Below are 20,283 nucleotides of genomic sequence, written 5' to 3'. Positions count from 1 at the left end.
ACTTGTGAAAGAAGAAATGACAAAGTCATCATCTTACAAATGGAAAAACTAAATTTATAAGCAAGTATACACACCGTTGCTTTTCAAATCTCCTCTCCAAGGTCAGCACTTAGTGTGAAGATGGCTAGTTATTTGTGAACATTGTGAATTCTCAGGTCAAAGAACACCAAAGTTAAAATCTGTGTTAAAATCATGAAACTATAGACACATTTGGCAAATTAACTGTTGTCAACAGGGAATTTAACCAGAGGACATAGTCCTTTAAGTTGTTACTGAGGTCTACAGAAATATAAACTATAAACTGGAAAACTATGCATAAATTATGCATTTCATTACAAATGTCCTTTCACCTTGGACCACGGCAAAAATCATCATGAAGCTTGGAATGCTTTCACAGCATTAAAATGGCTGGTAAGTAAAAGACTGGCATTAATGTAGATCTTATCCTTTTTATTTGTCTGAGTGGCTAGCAGCCTGCGGCATGTTCTTGTTAAACGTTAATGCTAAGCAATGTTTTGTAACTGTTAGCTATCTAGTAAGCTGCATAAATAGTTTGGTGGCGGGTGTCACATGTTTGGGTTTGTGTTTGGATGATATGTAGCAGCATGGGTGGAACACATGGTACATTTGCATTAGCTGAGATTGATTAAAATAAAATCTAAATTCTCTACTATTCAGTACTAATGACTCTAACAGCACATGTTCAAACTACCTATACTGAATCATCATTGTCACTGAACAAATCAGTAGCTTTTAGCAGTTAGCAGATCTTCTCACTGGTGACTGAGAGCCCAATTGACAGCTCAGGTGTAACTGAGTCAGTACATTACTTTGTAGCTAAAAGCTTACTAAAAGACAGCAAAAGCCACAGAAACAATCAGTAACTGTAAATAATAGGCTTTTGAGCTATTAACCTTATGTGCAGTGCTTGTGCTAGTTTGTTCTGAACAGAACATAGACTAGCAACAGACTGAAGGTACTACTGAACTGAAGACTGAGAATGTCGCAACTGCATAAACATTGCATTTACTTACTAATGAACATACTGTACTACACAGTGCCTTCGCATGGTATCCTCACAAGAGAACTTCTCATCATGTTTGTTATACACATTATACATGTTATATGCATTATATTTAACCTCAGTAATATAAATTATAATGTGTTTTGTATTGTGTATTGCTGCACATGACATTCAATGCAATAAATTAATGAATACATACATTTGTGGAGCCTGAACCAGTGGTGATGGGTTTTTTATATGGACCACCATGGTGTGACCCTCTGGAACACTAATAAGCTTTTTGAATATTTACTTCATGAGAAGTATGAGATATCAAGCTATCAAGATTTTTATGCCTCTGCGCCGGCGATCGCTATTATGTTTTCAGGTTGTCCATCCGTCTGTACCATTCTTGTGAATGCGATATCTCAGGAAATCTCTTATATTTTGGCACAAATGTCCACTTGGACACAAGGATGATCTGATTAAAATTTGGTTGTCAATGGTCAAAGGTTAATGTGACCTCACAAATCACATTTCTGACCATAACTTTGATCCTTGAATTGATTACGATATTTCACAGTTTGTTGGACAATGAATTGGTGAAAATTTTTACTGGAAGGTTAAGGCCACTGTGACATAACTCAAGAATTGTTATGGTATGACACAATTTTACAATAATAGGATACAATTATGAAGTGATGACATTTTCTAACCCAAAAGGCCAACACTATGAAATCATAATGTCCTGGAAAAAAACATTTTTGACTCTGTTATTCAACACCATTACTCAGGAACAGAAGGGGAGATTGTGACCATATTTCACAGTTGGTTGGACTCTGAATAGGTAACACTTTTGACTCAAAGGTCGTTGTGACCAAAAAATAGGTTTTTATTTAAGAATGGACTATTCCAGATTTCACACACACACACCGAGTTCATGTGTACTTGTTTAACCAGTCCAACTAAGATAATCCTTCATTAATCAGTTCAACAATATATATTCACATGAATCATACATATGTATCATCAATATAGTGAAAACTTCCATTTAGCCATAAAATACACTCTATACCTTTTATTCTGTTCCTTCCAAGTATTCATTGCATGTATTAAATAGACTGGACAGACAAAAATGTTAACTCCAACTTCACCAATTGGCGGAGACATGCAGCAGTGGGGTGATAATTCTAGTTTATAATGGAATCATCAACCTTGCAGTCTTCTGTTCAGTCAAACTGTGTGCTTCCCCTATCCATGGCCAATGAAAGAATCTATTTCTATCTAAGTACAATCTTGAATTCATGGGAAGAACAAACCATTGCAAAACCAATAAAAAACAGGACAACAAGACAAACCTTGCCTTTGAATTTCTTGAATTTTAGTCTTCTACAGTGTTAAAGCCCTGTCAGAGTTTACTTTTACCATCAAGCATTGATTAAAAAAAAACCACTTTCTAAATGTTCATGTTATTATGAAGTACATGAGACCTGACCTGAGAGTGATGATGTCAAAGTTGCCTGTGTGAAGTCGAGAAATAAAAAAAAAAAAATGTCTTTAACCAGGTGAGTCTCATTGAGATTAAAATCTCTTTCGCAAGAGAGACCTGGCCAAGACGCAGCATAAAAGAACATAAAGAACAGTTTCCAACATATGAAAGACATCAAGTACACATAGTATACATAAGACAAGCCCCTGTGTTGTATAAGGCAGAATACAACTTTATAAACAGCAACATCGACCAATGTTCACCTGCTCCATAACCTTCAGAGTTGAAACAAAATGTCTTTAAGGAATAAAGGCATTCAATTTCAACGAGTTCTGAAGAAGGTTCCTAGCAGAAGGTGCAGCAAACATGAAGGCTTTTTTACCTAATTCTGTTCAGACCGAATGAAAGGTCCACTCAAGCTGGATCGATTGATGACCCCCCCCCCCATCACTGTGGGATGTTCCGTTCTCAATCTACAGGCCTGTAAAGCATGGGGTGACAGGAATGTTGATCAATACTCACTGTTTTTATCAATATTTCAATGTTTTGTCATTTGGAACTTGGTTGTATGGACAGAAAAAGTGTTTTAAAGATATCTACCAATAAAAGCAACATTTTAACAGTAAATATTGCCCAAATATGGACATGCCTGGTATATTTTGAAAATGTTGTATGATAACTGTTGTATTTTAGTTTATTTTCATCAGATTTACAGTTACATATTGCATTCTAGGTGTATTAGAAGATATTCAGTTGCATTATAAGCTTCCTTATGATGGTTTTGATGGTTTATTGTATTAAAATGTAGCTTTTTTTTACCAGGCGAGGATGAAAATATCATATATCTTTATTGCATCTCCATGTAGTCTGTAATAGTAAAATAAATATATTAATATACAATGGATTTATATTCCTTAGCTTCTGACTTTTCAAAGGAGACCAGAATTATGCATCTAGGCCAAATGGTTGAGGAGTTATTCCTGATTCATTTTGGGTATGTTATTTTAGGCGTTTTTTCTGGAAAAAGGTTTCAACAGGTTAAAATAGAGGGAACGCCCCCTTTTAGTAGGGGTCTAACATGGGCTGACTTCCATACTTTGGGGATGTCATTTTCAATAAATGTTAGATTAAAGATATAATATGTTGAGCCATCAACGCCAGGTCACTGGCTTGCCAGCTGCTGTTGGTCAGATATACAACCTGTACAGGGGAACACAGACCAGCAGGCATTTTAATTTCAGCTGTAGACTCAGTAATCGTAATCAAGTAATTTTTTATTCAGTTAGTTTTAACCCTGTACTCTGTAGGATTGTCAGTTTTGTGCAGCTACAGGCCCTTACAAGCATGTCAAATTAAACGTTAAATGGTATTTGTGATTGTTTAAAAACCTGCTTCTACTCGTTTATTTTTACATTTCTATCTTTTACATCCACCAACAGTCTATAAACATACACCCTCATACCACTTTGCTAACAGATAGTGGCCAAAAGCTCCACATGGTACATTTAATTACAATCTAAATATTGTGGTGTGTTTACTGAAGGCTATTGCCGATAATTTCAGTTAGGCTGACTATTTAAGTGCACCATCTCTAACAACTTGACAAACCATTACCGAGCCCAAAGACAGACACTGTCTGGATGCCACATCACTCTTACCGTGTACTGCTCTGATTTGAAATTGCATGAGGGAATCTCTGGGAGGTGTGCGGAGCAGTATTTGAAGGCTGATTTCTGACATCCTGAACCTGTGACATGGTTCTGATTGAAATTCAGAAAGACAAGTAAAGGAGATAGTTATTTAATTTTTTTTGAAGAACTCCATGAGTTGTTCAAAGCCTTTATGTTTCATTTCTGTGACATTTAGGACTTGTTTTGTGACAATCTGTCTCTTAACTTTGAAACTCTTTGCTTTCTTTCTAATCTAGACCGTATATTCCATCCATCCATCCATCGTCAACCGCTTATCCTGCGTACAGGGTCGCGGAGGGCTGGAGCCAATCCCAGCTGACATCGGGCGAAAGGCGGGGTACACCCTGGACAGGTCGCCAGACCATCGCAGGAAACCGTATATTGTAACCTGATAATCAGATTGAATTGCCATTGAATTGCTGTAAAATTGTAGACGTGGGCAGTAATTCAGAGATCTGGAGCCAGGCTACTTATTATCTACAGAAAAATACACATCTGATGTTCTTTATGGTTGTATGTTCTATTATTTTCACAACATCCGGAATTATCCGGTCACTATCCAGTTACAACCTGGTTGATGGTTTAACCATATTAACTTCACGTTGTGCAACAAAAAGTATAGTTCCAGTTTTTCCCAGCCAGGAAAAGGTCAGTTAGAACTGGTCTGACTGGCAGACAGCATTAAATTATATTTTATGATCAAATATAATTTAAAGCTGTTACCTCCCGTAGAAACATTTAATTTAAGCACAGAAAAGAGATTATGTAAAAACCACTCGTTTCAAATGAGATAAAAGTATTTTACTGCAATGTGTGCAGAACGTTTTCTGCTATCAATTAATTTCATGCAGTTGCCTTTATTTTTATGCCACATATAAATATAAATCCCACATCAAGTTACCTAGTGTGGTAGACCATACTGCAACTTAACACAGTTAGATGAATGTCTATATCTGGTTCCTGGGTTTTACAGACAGATTAGCTGGGCTTAAATTAGCTAATTAATTCATGAGCTAACAAGCTACTAGCACCAGGTCACTAGATTTCCATTAAATGCTCACTGATTGGGAGCTCAGAAATCTAGAAAGGAGGCTAGCCAGATGTGTTGGGTGGTGCTGGTTCTTCCCTGTTGAGAGGCCAGAGGAGAGTGTAGCCTCACCCTCACCCTAACAGCCCACCCTCCTTGTTTTCTATGCTGTTGCTGTTGCAGCTGCTTTGATGACCAGAGGATAGTCTCCACAAATGGCAACCGTTTTGTTTATTTTAAATTTTCCTCTTAAATAACACACATGTATCCAGGCATACCTTCCCACACTGACTCCTTCCACATCCTGTCATATTTTACTTTGTTGAGTGAATACACTAAATTGCCATTCCCAACTTTTTGTGTGTGGACTCAACAAGCCTGAGTCAAGTTTGTAACATAAGGTATTTATGTTTGAGGTCATTAAAGTTTCGTGGCGGTTTCTTTTTTCAAATTTGTATGTCTCCTTCTCATCAAACTCGCTTACGTTTCAGCTAAAAAACTCTTACTGTATGCTACCAGCCCAGGCACAAATACAGCCATCCTGTATCAAAAAAGCCCAAGGCTTCTGTAAAAGTGTAGACGTGGGTTCAACACAGTAAATAATAATATAGCCCTGACCTTTGGGAAACCCTAGTTCTGAAATCAACTCCTTTGTTTAAGGTGAGGCTTGAGTTACTCCCAGATGGTATATTTGAGTTATATTTGTATACTCTTTGGGTTATGAATGGGACCCTCTTTTGTGCAGCAACAGCATCTAAGGCAGTATGAGGAAGTACTTTCTTAACTGAATAAGCAGGGACTAAAGTTCTCAAAGTGTTTTTCAAAAGCAAGTAAGCAATTAGTCAAATGTGGCGCGTGGTTTCTGCATACGGAGTCTATTGTTATCGAAGATTCACTGCTAGATTAGCAATACACATCATTCCCCCTCTATCGAGTGGTATCACAGTTGGTAAAAAGAGCACAATTGCTTGAAAGTCTTTGACTGAATCTTCAGACTTCTAAGTACAAAAAGGACAGACAGTTTTCAACCACTGTAATATGTCAATTTTCTGGAAGCCATTTGAAGTTCAAACTAGTAGCCCTTTAGTGGGGCTGTAGTCATCCCATGTAAGTCATCCCTGTAGAGCGTTTACAGACAATAACCCATTAAGCCATTTGGGTCTGCTTTTGATCCAGAATCAAGAGAAAGGGATAATCTATGTACAATAATATGGGATTAAAAAGATAATTAAAACCACAGCCTTCAGCTTCCTTCAGCTTCAACTTATAGGTGGAACCTATAAAATGAATACCTGCAGGTGGCAGTGTGACCGATGTTTAATAGCACAAGTGGCTGTTCCTCCAGCTTACAGATTATTATTATTACATTCACATCTATTATCAGCAACAAAACAGTTATACAATGTCACATCTGCACGATTCAGCACATCCAAAAATAGCTAAAGTAACTTCAAGTCAGTTGTTAGAAAGGCACACTGTACAAGATATCCAAAGAAGGTTAAAGTCAAGGGCAACTGGACTTGGTTGAAGATACTAGAAGCTGCCCTTGACTTTAACCTTCTTTGGATAACTATGACCTGGATGACTGAGAACCTTCACAGACAACTGTACAAGATAAGTTATTCTAATTTAATTAGTGAGGTATATTAGATAAATTAAGTCTTCTAATTATAACATAGTTTTAAAAAGTTCCATTTAACAGTTGCTATGCCGAGGCATTAACAGATGTAGTCTTTCTCATGAGGTCAAAATGATTAATACTGACATTTGTAACATTTTAAAAATGCAATTCACTGCCATTGCGGTTTCCAGGTATTGTCCTTGGCATTGAGCGATCCAGCTGACTTTCATCTTCTTTCCATGTAGTTGTGGACGGACTTGTTAAAAACTGCCAGGAAGAAATCTGCGTCTTCCACCGTGATGCACATAGGGGGTTTGATGCGGAAGGTCTATGTGAAAAATAGAGAAGAGGGGAAATTATGGTGCACCAGGGATACTGACTACAAGGAAAATCTAACCAGGTCAGGTGACATTCCTTTTTAGAGTCATAGATTATTCATGAATTTTCCTGAATATTCCTTACTGGAGATTTTGTGTAGAAGTCGGGGCCCATGTCGGTTCTGTGACCTGACTTAATTCCAGGAGGTACAGAAATGTAGAAATAGCCCATAAGCTTCCTATTTCGTTATAACAATTGTGCTGTAATTGCAGTAGACATTACAGAAGAGGATGCTCTGAAGAGTTCTATATACAATTCTCATGTTCTTAAAGGGAAACATAATTTGAGACATAATTTAGGGCCTCAACTACTAGCACCGTAACATTAATGTGTCAAAACATACAACGTACGTACATACGTTTTTTACGAGGCTTAGCATAAATACTTCCTCAGTTTTTTATCTTGTGGTGCTATCACAATTTAGCCTAGTAGGATTTAGGGAAGTAGGAGTGAAGTACCTGCAGTATTTTATTTTCTATAGCCAGAAAAGCCGCTGTGCAGTTATTTCTGACTGCCAGTGCTTCACACCAAAGTTATAATTTTGATAAGTGATGAGCAGAGCTAGAAGTAGAATTACCCAAGAACGTGAGCTCAACACAAGTAGGGCTGTGCCTGACGCAGGCAGAAAATTTTCATAAAGGCAACACAAACAAACATGGGGGAGAGTGAACATGACAGAGAACAGGGTAATTCCAAACAGGAGAAGGACTCCAATCAGCCAAGACATGATGAGTAGCTCATACTTAAAGAGGGCCCAAACCCATATTTTGATAATGATGCCGCAGACAGGTCCCCACAACAGACTCAAACTATGCAAGAATAATGTCAAACAGTATATAGAGAGATTATGGTCAAAAGTACAGTCGAGTTTATAATGTATTTTTTTAATAAGTAATAGACCCTTTCCATGTGGTCATTTTATTTAAATTATTTATACACTGAATTTACAGAAAATTTCCAAATTGTGATATGTATCGTTACCTGGATATGAAATTACCTACATCGGGTTATGAGATTTTGGTCATAATGCACAGCCCTAAACAAAATAATCAAAAAATAGTGACAACATTTTCCATATTGAAATTTAAATGTCATCAGAGTGATTCTTTTTGTAAAGACTCTACCAAGACTCTACCAAAAGCAACTATTTAAAATGTTATGCAAACGTGTTCGTATTCAACAAAACACGTTTTGTGATGTAGATGCCAGCCATGTTCATACCATGCGTTCACTCAGCAAAAAATAAACTGACAGAGGGGACAGATGGTGAGTGCTGCTACCTGTCCGTAGACTCCTCCTTTCCCTATCAGGACTCCCATGTTCTTGACGTCCTCAAAGATCTCACTCATTGCTTCAGGAGAGAGCGGGTCCCTACTGGCCTGTGGAGGACAGAGAGGAGGTGAAAGGTTGAATGATGCTGGATGTGTTAAGGTGACCATGGTAATTATAGTAATTAACTATAAGAGCACGGTCCAACTGCTAGTGTCAGTAATAATTCATATTCAAATAATTTTCAAGCACCTAACCTCTAATTGCTAAGAGGCTGTACATCTGAATATTGGCAAGGCCAACTTGTGCATAAGATTTCCACTATTAGTCAGCCACATCTACAATTTCCAGGGTTTTATAGCTGTTGGGTAAAAAACATGCAATTCAAACACGGCAGCACAAAATGGTGTCCTCAAGGGATGATGAATTTCTGCTCATGGTCAGTCAGTTACTATTTTAAACTGAATTGTATTTTTTTAAAATGTAGTGTTGAGATGTAACATTTCTCCAACTTGAGGCAATACGTCACGAATTGTGTTTTTTTGTATGCTGAAATGGAAGTGGAATATAACGAAAGAAAATGTCTAGGAAACCAAGATAAGATCCCCTTTCTTTGTGAGGGGCATCTAAAGTGTGTGGACAAGTTTATATATACATATTGTGTTGTTATCAAGACTGTCAGCGATTGAGTCAATTTTTTTTTAAATGCTCACATCTGAGGCTGTAGTTTCCTTCTTGCCATTACAGTGATGTAACATTTTAGTGGTTGCTATGTCATACATACATACATACAGTATCTCACAAAAGTCAGTACACCCCTCACATTATTATAAATATTTGATTATATCTTTTCATGTTACAACACTGAAGAAATGTCACTTTGCTACAATGTAAAGTAGTGAGTGTACAGCTTGTATAACAGTTTAAATTTGCTGTCCCCTCAAAATAACAGATCACACTGACATTAATGTCTAAACATCTGGCCACAAATCCATCTGGTTCACCCCTAAGTGTCAATATTTTGTGTGGCCACCATTCATTTCCAGCACTGCCTTAACCCTCTTGGGCATGGAAATCACCAGAGCTTCACAGGTTGCCACTGGAGTCCTCTTCCACTCTTCCATGATGACATCACTGAGGTAGTGGATGTTAGAGACCTGGCGCTGCTCCACCTTCCGTTTGAGGATGACCCACAGATGCTCAATAGGGTTTAGGTCTGGAGACATGCTTGGCCAGTCCGTCACCTTTACCCTCAGCTTCTTTAGCAAGGCAGTAGTCGTCTTGGAGGTGTGTTTGGGTTATCATGCTGGAATACTGCCCTGTGGCCCAGTCTCTGAAGGGAGGGGATCATGCTCTGCTTCAGTATGTCACAGTACATGTTGGCATTCACGGTTCCCTCAATGAACTGTAGCTCCCCAGTGCCGGCAGCACTCATGCAGCCCCAGACCACGATACTCCTACCACCATGCTTGACTGTAGGCAAGACACTCTTGTCTTTGTATTCCTCACCTGGTTGCCGCCCACACGCTTAACATCATCTGAACCAAATAAGTTTATCTTGGTCTCATCAGACCACAGGAATCCATGTCCTTAGTCTGCTTGTCTTCAGCAAACTGGCTTGTGCATCATCTTTAGAAGAGGCTTCCTTCTGGGATGACAGCCATGCAGACCAATTTAATGCAGTTTCCTGCGTATGGTCTGATCACTGTCAAGCTGACCCCCCACTACTTCAACATCTGCAACAATGCTGGCAGAACTCGTACATCTATTTCCCAAAGACAACCTATGGAAATGACGCTGAGCACGTGCACTCAACTTCTTTGGTCGACCATGACGAGGCCTGTTCTGTCCTGCTGAACCGCTGTATGGTCTTGGCCACCGTGCTGCAGCTCAGTTTCAGGGTCTTGGCAACCTTTTTATAGCCTAGACTATATTTATGTAGAGCAACCATTCTTTTTCTCAGATCCTCAGAGAGTTCTTTGCCATGAGGTGCCCTGTTGAACTTCCAGTGACCAGTATGAGGGGCTGTGAGAGCAATAACACCAAATTTAACACACCTGCTCCCCATTCACACCTGAGACCTTGTAACACTAACAAGTCACATGACACCGGTGAGGGAAAATGGCTAATTGGGCCCAATTTGGGCATTTTGTCTTAGTGGTGTACTCACTTTTGTTGCCAGTGGTTTAGACATTAATGGCTGTGTGATGTGTTATTTTGAGGGGACAGCAAATTTACAAGCTGTACACTCACTACTTTACATTGTAGCAATTGTTATATTTGTTGAAATTCTCTTTACATTCACAGCAATCAATAAATCAAAAGCTCTGAATGAAAAAAATCAGGTATCTGTGGCAGGGCTGACCTGCCTACCTGCATGCACTCTGCCCAGTGCACTCACTGCCAATGAAAATGCGTTTTGGGGGTGGCTGCAGAGGAAGGCTTGAGCGTAGGGGTTTAGGATTTTTTCAGTTGGATACTTCAAAATCTAGTTGTCTTTTGCTTGTTTCTCCAATGTTGTCTACCTCAACTTTAATATAACAATTAATTCATCCAAAATAAATATGAAAAACGTGTCTCAATAATATTTCAATATTTTAGTAAAATTAAAATTAGAGTAAAAAAACACATTATAATAATGATAATAGTAGCATATTTTAAAATGTGTCTTATTTCCTTGTCACTGCTGTCTTATGATATTTATCCGATACTGGATCAGAAAAATACTGGACCGCAATTTCAAAAGGATTGCAGTGACAGCAGTATTTTTACTCAAGTACCTGACTTAACTTAAAATGGTTATAACATGGCTTTATTTCATCACTGGAGTAATATGCAGTAAGATAATCACAGGCAAATGCATTTTTTCATCAGTGCGGGGCAAGGAAAGGCAGACTTACAGACAGTCACACATTGTCAGTCCTTATGCCATTTAAGCCATTTTCTCACTCATAAATGGCCATTAAAAGTAAACATAAACTATAAAACAGCCTGACATTAGATGACGCATGGTGTAACGTTACGATACTGTAAGCAGCGGTGCAGAAATTACTTTAAACATGGGGAAGATGAAGAAAAATACATTTTACGGGTTTTCTATTAACAGAAACATATTACTCGTGTTGATAGTTCTAACATATTGCTTGGGGACAAAAGGTAAACAGGATTTGTGCTGTCGTCTTCACAAAGCACTTGGAGATGCTTTTTCTCCAAGTGTTTGTGCTGCATAGAAGTTGTTCTGCTTTACAGAGCACCACATTGTTCGATTTCTGTCTAAAATACTCCCAAACTTAAGTTGGTCATAGGCAAGATTTTTTAGCCGCAGCTTGTTCTCTGGAGGAATCCCTCCAGAACCTGTTGCAGCGCTTCATTGCGATGTGTCGACGCATGTTATGTAAGTCGACTTCTTTCCCGATAAATCGCCCGATAAATCGCCCCAGCCCCATAAGAGAGGCCAAAATCCTTCTACCTATATTGCTGGCACAACACTCACAAACACTGAAATATTATGCAGTGTAGGAAATTTTCACAAACCACAATGACTGCATGGGGCGAAGAGTAACATTGGTCATAATAACAACAACAGGATATTTGCCAAACAGCACTGCAATTGCCTCAAAAATGCTTGAAATTATTTATAGAATGTTACTATGTATTTACTACTCGGCCTCTGTACTGACTCTTCCCTTTGCTGGCTCTTTTTTAAACAATATCTGCCAGTATCAACAGGAACCTCAGTCAATAGTACATGTACTGCAGCTGAGATTGTTCTCTACACAATTACGGATGGTTGCTGCTGCTCAGGCTAATGGTTAACTGGGGCAATGCTGAACCATGCCCCCGGGGGGCCCAAAACACACACGTTGTTCCAGCATGTGAGGAGAGGTGAGTGTCATTTCTGTTACAAACTCAATACCTTGTCTTTGACCATTTCCACACCGATCTGCAGGCCTTTTCCACGGACATCACCGATAATCTCATACTTGTCTCTGAGTTTTGCCAGTTCTGTCATCAGATAAGTGCCCACATTAAGACTGATCTGCTGCGCACCGTCCTCTTTGATAGTCTGTAAGGTAAAAATAAATTCACTGTGCAGTCTACAACAACAACGCGCAGAAATACACTGAATTTTGATTAAAATGAACTCTCTCTCCTGATAAACAAAGATGTACAAAGAGAATATGGATTCTTACATCAAGCACTGATGAAGCAACAGCACAAGCCACAGGATTTCCTCCAAAGGTGTTGAAGTGAATCCCCTTGGCAAATGAGGCGGCAATTTCTGGAAAACACATGAGTAAACAAGCTTACACCCCCACCCGCTACTTCTTCAAATTAAAATCTCAGCTAAAAATATATTTCCTCAGACTGCATGCATTGCAAATGATTTGTGGAAATATCAAAGTGTCTTCACGATGGTTTCTGAACCTTGAAAATTACACCCAGTAAGACTTCAGAACAACATCAAAAAACAACAGTGGGCTCTCTGAGTGAAGTAATGTTAGTACATATAATGGTTGATTATTAAGTGAGAAAGCTGCAGCAAATAGCTACCTCAACAAAAAAAAAGGAACAACCTGTGATCAGACATCAAGTCACCGGAGAAATTAATTCAAACTCTCAACTCACAAAATGAATCTGTATGATTCATCAATCACTACTGGGAAACTGTTGTCTCATCTCATCTCTTTCCATGCATCTCGCCAATTTAATAGTGGAAATAACAACACACTATACTCACTCTTTGAAACTGTAACTTTTATAGAAGCAGATTTTCCACAAAGGCTTTTAAAGTATTATCTCACCTGGTGTTGTAACAACAGCTCCCATTGGGAAGCCATTACCAATGCCCTTTGCCATTGTAACCATGTCAGGAATGACATCATGACCTTGGAAACCCCAGAAGTGGCTTCCTGTTCGCCCAAATCCAGTCTGGACCTGTCAGGTGTATAGTCACAAGTTCCACCATTGCAGTCCATTAATGCTTAACCTTAGAAAGCCTTGTTATATGATGTTTGCTTTATATGCCTCTCTCTTGGGCATAAAATAGCAACTTTGTCATTGAACTGCAAGCTTACATGTGCAGAAATCCTTATCTTTTATGCTAATCCTTATCTTTTATGCTAAGTTATTCTGTTAATATACTCATCACAAACACTGACATGTTGTCCTATGAGCATGCTGTAATGACCATTTTTTATTACAAATGGGTAAAATGACTATGTGTAATGTGAACAAACCCACAGAGAATTATCACCTATAGTTCCCCTCAGCAGCAGGCAGCTGTTTTTAGTGAAAAAGCTCTGATAAACCCGCTGAACACCACCTGCCCAGCACCAAAAGGCCAACAGACAAATTTAGCGACTAGCTGGTGAACAGAGTGGAGCGTTTAGCATCTAAATAGTCAGATATTTCCCTCAGGAGTTGATGGAGAACAAAACAGCTATAAGTAGAGTGAATACGACTTGCCCAAAACAAATCTCCAAATCAATGATAATGTTGCTCAGTGTTTAATGGATGTTAAAATAGAGGAACTAACAGTAACATACTATAAAGGAGTTTCTTTACTCCAAACATTCAATCAAACAGTAAAGACTTATTATTGTTCATACAAATAGTTGCAGAATAGATGCTCTGTTAATTCACTGCACTGTAATGCCCAAGTATTTTTATTCCAATTAATATAGAAGTTTGAATTGTAAATGGATAAAAATATTTCAAATATACAAAAATGTGTATCTAACCTCATCAGCAATGCAGACCCCTCCTCTCTCTCTTACAAGTTTGTAAGCCTCTTTGAGGTAGTTTTTAGGGTACTGCACAGCTCCTCCGACTCCCTGTACAAATCAAACACATCCCACAGTCCCATCTTAATGAACACAAGCACTCGTCACACTGAGCCTGAGAAAACAATAAACATGGAGTGAAAACAATGGCGTGAAAACAAAGGACTCTGTTCTCACCTTTCCGTTATCAGTTAAATTTACTCAATCCATTTACTTGCAAATATTACTGTAAAGACAATATCTACTGTCAACATACTGTCTGCACCTAAGACCATATAGTACCTGAATAGGCTCTCCAAAGAAAGCAGCAATTTGACTTGGGACACTCGTAGCAAATGTCTCTTTTAACTGTCCAATGTATTGTTCATTTGCCATGCAATGACCTGTGGGATCAAACAAAGTTAAGTCCTTTATATTAAACTAATACAGACATTATCATGCAAATACACATTGCTTTACCAATGCCTGTCTTTACACAAAAGGGGGCTGAGCAATTATTTAATGTATTATTATTCATTCCATATCCATATTCATTTTGTCCTCTATATCAACTAACAACTATATTTAACCAACAGCGGCAGGGTTGTTAGTGACTGATATTAATATTATATTGCAGTCACGTAGGTATGCGAAAGTACTGTACTGACCATTTCATTTCCAGGTAGACTCTCTAGGTGAGCCAAAGGCATACTACATTGCTAAAATACCTGAACATGGTAAAAGGTCAAAATAGGTAAATGATCAACAGTAGGAGACTTTGAACTCTATACAGGCAATTCAATACTTCTTTTGTCTCATTTTCAGGGTTACAACTTACCTGTTTTACGGCAGATTTTATAGAAAGAAATCTATTTTGGGAATTGCAACGCTACATAAATTCATTACAATACACATCCCTTTAAGGTGTTGCAGAGCTCGGTACAGAAATACTAAACACTTGAAAATGTTTCCCCCCCCCTTGGATAAACACTCTCAAAAGTCAAGCATTCACTCTTACAAATGATGCAGTTTAATGTGGATGTTGTGCTGCCTTTAAATACATATGCAATTGAAAAAGAACAATATGAAAACACAATGTCCTCATTGTGCATGAACACAACCGATTAAATAAAAACTAAGGTTAATGTTTGTAGGAATATTGCAAAAGGGTTCATAATGCTTAATCTCAATGGTCATGTTTTTTCCTGTTTATGAGAACAATGTGGGTGGGCTGAGCCATGGGTGCATGCGTTTGTGTACCTGGGGCACAGCTACATTCTCTGATGGTCTGCACAGGAGAGTCCCTGCAGTGGCTTCCTCCCCATGGACCTCTGAACACATCAGGACACATGGTCTGTTTGTTGGGCAGAAATCTAGTCAGCTGACAGCAATTATCACTCATAATGAACGCAGCACAAAGAGATCCTCGTGAAAGTTGAAAAGTTGCCACCGCATTATTCATCTTTACTTCAGATATCTATGGAATCTATACAAAAACAAGAAGTCAAGAAGCGGTTTAATGCAAAACATGTGAAATTTAATTAGTTCAATTAATGCACACAATAAAAACAGATCACACATTTTGTGTGTTCTTTCTGCTTCCAAGTCTATGCCCTAGAGAACATAAAATATCAATTTACTTTTCACACAACACAGATGTTTTCAGTGAGATGTTTATCTTCCATACATACAACTGTTTATTTATATCATCATATTATATATTCACCTTTATTAAAATAGAAATAATAATATGCATCGTCAAGTATACTTTTCTTATGATACTGCATTGTAATACATACATACATTTGTGCAGCCTAAACCATTGGCAATGGGGTATTTATATGCTGCGTTGGAAGTTAGACCCATAGTCTGCGGGCTGCCACCATGGTATGACCCTCTGGAAGAGAAAAATAAATCAGAAACATTTTGGACAGTATTTTGCAAGGTGGTAGAAAAATATTCTACTTTAGTGAAAACTTTGCGTGTCGTGAGTGTGTGTGTGTGTGCAGAGGAGCAGGCAGAGCCAGATGCATCGCCGGAGCTTCTGTACCAATAAATACTTACAGTTGCACTGGATTCTGCTCTATACAGAGCCGTTTACTGGCCGGAGGAGCTCAAAATTAATTTATTTTATTAAATTTACTTTTTAATTAAAATATTTGAGATTAAAAGAGCCTGTGTTCATCACTAACATTACAAATTTGATAAGGCACCTAAATATACAGTGCGGTCCCTTGAAAATAGATACGTGCTGACTGGAAAAAGATATTCACAAGCACAGAGTGAGAGTAAAGATTACTATGTAATCCCCACGCCCCGCCCCACAACTATCAGTTAAAAGCATAGTCAGACTTGCCACCGGCAACACCGGGAGAAATCCAGCAGGAAGGTTCGAGCTGTGGTCACTTCAGCAACTCGTTATACAAAAACATGACAGTGATCAGTGTTTTAAAAAAAGTTTTCAATGTGTCAAATTTTGAAAAAAATGGTTTCAATATTTTAAAAAGGTCTGACAATATGTTGGACCCATGCTGTGTCCAGATATCAGGGTCTTCACTTCCATTGTCCTCCACTGGTTTTCACATCTTAGTTACACACTAGGCGAAGGAGCACACAAACTCAGCGTGAATGTGATTATAATAAATTCTTTAATAAACTCTGTGTAACTTAAACATTTTTCGCTGTGCTCTTAAATTTCTTTGCACATGTGCTCCTTGGGACAAAGGTGAGCTTAGAGCACTGACCCAGCAAAATACAGTGAGTTCAATCACGTAACTCAGGCAAAGGCTGCACTGAAGCAACACACCGGAGGATACTTTTAAAAGGAGAGATACATTAGTATTGGATCGGGACTCGGAATCGGCAGATACTCAATATTAAATGACTGGGATCAGGATAGGGGGGAAAAAAACAATATTGGGACATGTCTACAAAGAACATTTTTTCTCATTCCTGAGTAGAAGAATAATTAACCTTGCAATCTGGTGTTTATTCAAACTGTGCACTTCTCCTATCTGTGCTTCATAAAATGATCTATTTTTGGAATCTTCAGCCTAATAAAAAAATGACATACTTTTGACGTAACTGTGAAGCACATAAAGATGTCTCTCTCTATTCAAAATTCTTAAAAAAGACTTGTACCTGAAAGTGATGATGTCAAAGTTGCCTGTGTGAAGTCGAGCCATCAACATGGCCAGGTCATTGGCTTCTGAGCCGCTGTTGGTCAGATATACAACCTGGACAGAGGGAACACAGACCAGCAAGCATTTTAATTACAGCCTACGTGTTTATCCAGCCTCCTGCCTTCCAGTCCAAAAAAACAAATCCCCCACAGTACCTTAAGAGGATCCGGTAAGTAGGAAGCTAGTTTCTCACAATACTCATGGAGAGGAGGATAGACGTAGATGTTAGTGGTATGCCACAGTCTCTTCAACTGCTGCTCTGCGGCTGCTGTTACTTTCCTGTACCCACAGATGTCAGGAACACAAGTGATCGGAAAGAAACATGCTTTAACTGTGCGACACAGCAAAGTAAAAATGACCTTACGGGTGGCAGTGGCCCACACTGACAGTAGCCACACCAGCAAACAGATCCAGATATCGCCTCCCGTCCACATCCCACAGCCACTGCATGTATCCCTGGTGGATGAACACTGGTTTCTTATAGTAGGTAACCTTCATGATCATCGGGTTGCAATTCTGTCTGCGGATCTCCATCATCTGCTCTTTGGACATACCCTGGACCAAGACAAATACACGGGATAGGAGAAAATCATCTTTTTTTTCTTTGAAAACAGCTTTCAAAGATACAGGCTGTGTGGGTGTGAGTGTGAAAATACCAATGTAATTTATATTGACAATAAATGTACCAGCATGTTTATATTTACTTAGTTTGACATATAACATTTTATATCCATTACAGAGGTGATTACACAATACAGGGCGCGATAGAGACAATGTATGTCTCGAGGATATTGCTATCACCTTGTATTCCTCTGGTTTGAAATTGCATGGGGGCATCTCTGGGACGCCTGCGGGAGAGTATTTGGAGGCTGACTGCTGACATAATGCACCTGTGAAATAATTGCCATTAAAGTTTAGACAGCGAAATAAAAGATAGTTATTTTCCATGAGCTGACTGCGTAACTTGGCCGAGGCTGGTCAAAGCTTCACATCACATTTCTGTGACATTTTGGAGTCACTTATGAAACAACCTGTTGGTAACATTTTACCCAGAGGTCTTCCAACTCTTATATTTCTTTCTACGCCCTTATTATCTACAGACAGACACACATTAGATGTCACATTTAATTTAGTGTTGATACTTACTTAGTTCACCTTAGACATCACATTGTGCAACACTAGATAACGTTTGGCATGTTTACCCTTGGTTGGAGCACTGGTGTGGCTGGCAACTCTTCAATTTATTTGACAAAAAAAACCCTGAATGCTGTATTTCACCCCTGGAGAAACATTCAACTTATAAACAGAGGAGTGGGGATTATTTAATGGTGTAATGGGGTAATGGTGGGGATTAAGGTCTAAATAACTGTTCCTCTTTGTAGCCTCAATTTAATCAGTCCTGGTGACATAATAGAATAGAATAAAATTATTGTATTTAGTATTACAATTACCTTTTTAATGTAATCTGCTGCAGTATAATTTGCTGTAGTTACTCAAATGTGTAGGTCTCCCTATCAAATACGCCTTGTTTGAATAATGTAATTTACATATCACTGGATAGTGGTTGCACTGATTTCAGCACTCTCAGCTGGCTGCACCGAGCTAAAACTAAAGAAGTCTAATACAAAGGCCCTGCAATAATGTTAAGTTTTTGTTTTAAGTGTTTTACAGAGGAGTTTATTAACTGCATGGTCCATTTGGAGGATGTGGTTTGTGATGCTATTTAACTGTATTGCGTACAGAGAGATGTTTTTGTTATTTAGCCTTCCCTTGTTGATGTGAATGGGGTGAACAAAATAATAAAAACATAATGATGTTTTTGTCATTAATAGGCAATACATCCCACAGCACCACAAACACATAATCAACACCCCTCTAAGTAAAACAGTCTCTACAAAAACTGAACACTATAAACTGTGGGAGAAAGTACATTTACTTCTACTTCACTACATTTCAGAGTGAAATATTGATCTTTTTATTCCACTACATTTATTTAACAGCTGGACAAGTAACTTTAAAGATTAGGATTTTACAAACAAAACATGTGGTCAATTTAGACATATTACACTGTGTTATAGATTAAACTATCCGATCATATTTAAAGTAGTTAAAATGGCTCCACATGCACCAGCTCTAATATTAAAATGCTGTTTACGCATAAAGCATCAGTAATAGAATTCCAATAATATGCTATGTATAATAATATTAGTCTCCAAACTGGCAGTCCACTTAAATATCGCCAGTTAACTTTAGATAACTTTGTGGATTTATTAACGTTAATTTGGGTTACAGGCTAAAAACTGGGCAATTCGTTGCGGTTATTAAGTTCCAAAAGTTACATTTACAACATTTTAAACCGGTTTAAAGTCAAATAATTAAGAAGCTCGACCTTATTAACAACCGTGCCTTTTCTGCACTGCCTTACTATGACAAACCTAAAAGCTAACTTAAATACACCCCGTGTTCAGGTTGTGTAAAATGGCTTAGCTGATCATAACTAGCGTTAACTCTTTCTGGTTTTTCTTCTTCTTCACGGTAACTCACCACCTGCCAAGTGGAATTTGGCCAAACCGGGCCGACAGCAGGACTGTCCTGTTAAAACTGCACAGCGGCCACTTAGACTGGATACAACTTTATACATGTTGAGCAGGTACAGAGAGGGCACACGGCTATCCTACTAACTTCGCCGTCTGACACTCAGCACACGACCTACTTCAAGCTTTTCTCTCTCTAAAAAACATAGACCGTAAAAAGTTTGTGGGATGGGGAGTGTCCAGTCCACCGCACGGTCCATAACCGTTTCCACCAGTGCTACGTCATAGGATGCGTGCGCACTTAAACAAGGAGGCTTAGTAACT

The 20,283-nt window shown here is 38.5% G+C and overlaps 1 protein-coding gene across 1 annotated transcript; it reads right to left on the bottom strand.

Moving 5' to 3' along the window:
- Positions 1–6,509: 6,509 nt before the first annotated feature.
- agxt2 (alanine--glyoxylate aminotransferase 2) lies at positions 6,510–20,175 on the bottom strand. The gene is made up of 14 exons (XM_038733009.1): positions 19,970–20,175; positions 18,227–18,315; positions 17,790–17,980; positions 17,581–17,704; positions 17,385–17,479; positions 16,047–16,140; positions 15,504–15,597; positions 14,547–14,647; positions 14,223–14,315; positions 13,284–13,416; positions 12,672–12,760; positions 12,395–12,544; positions 8,490–8,588; positions 6,510–7,159 (listed from the first exon to the last, which is right to left on the bottom strand). The coding sequence occupies exons 1-14, from the start codon at positions 20,064–20,066 to the stop codon at positions 7,058–7,060; spliced, it is 1,551 nt and encodes a 516-aa protein (XP_038588937.1). The 5' UTR covers positions 20,067–20,175; the 3' UTR covers positions 6,510–7,057.
- Between the last annotated feature and the right edge of the window lie 108 nt (positions 20,176–20,283).

Source organism: Micropterus salmoides, unplaced genomic scaffold (assembly GCF_014851395.1).
Source record: "Micropterus salmoides isolate LMB-PRFRI ecotype aquatic unplaced genomic scaffold, ASM1485139v1 Ms_hic_scaffold_20, whole genome shotgun sequence".
Lineage (NCBI taxonomy): Eukaryota > Metazoa > Chordata > Actinopteri > Centrarchiformes > Centrarchidae > Micropterus > Micropterus salmoides.
This window is presented reverse-complemented; position numbering and strand designations above follow the sequence as displayed.

Excerpts from the sequence above, each read along its gene's own strand:
- agxt2 (XM_038733009.1), bottom strand. The coding sequence starts at position 20,066 with ATGTATAAAGTTGTATCCAGTCTAAGTGGCCGCTGTGCAGTTTTAACA. Across the intron at positions 14,316-14,546 it reads TCTTTGGAGAGCCTATTCAG|GGAGTCGGAGGAGCTGTGCA; the intron begins GTACTATATGGT and ends TGATTTGTACAG. Across the intron at positions 8,589-12,394 it reads TGGAAATGGTCAAAGACAAG|GCCAGTAGGGACCCGCTCTC; the intron begins GTATTGAGTTTG and ends TGTCCTCCACAG.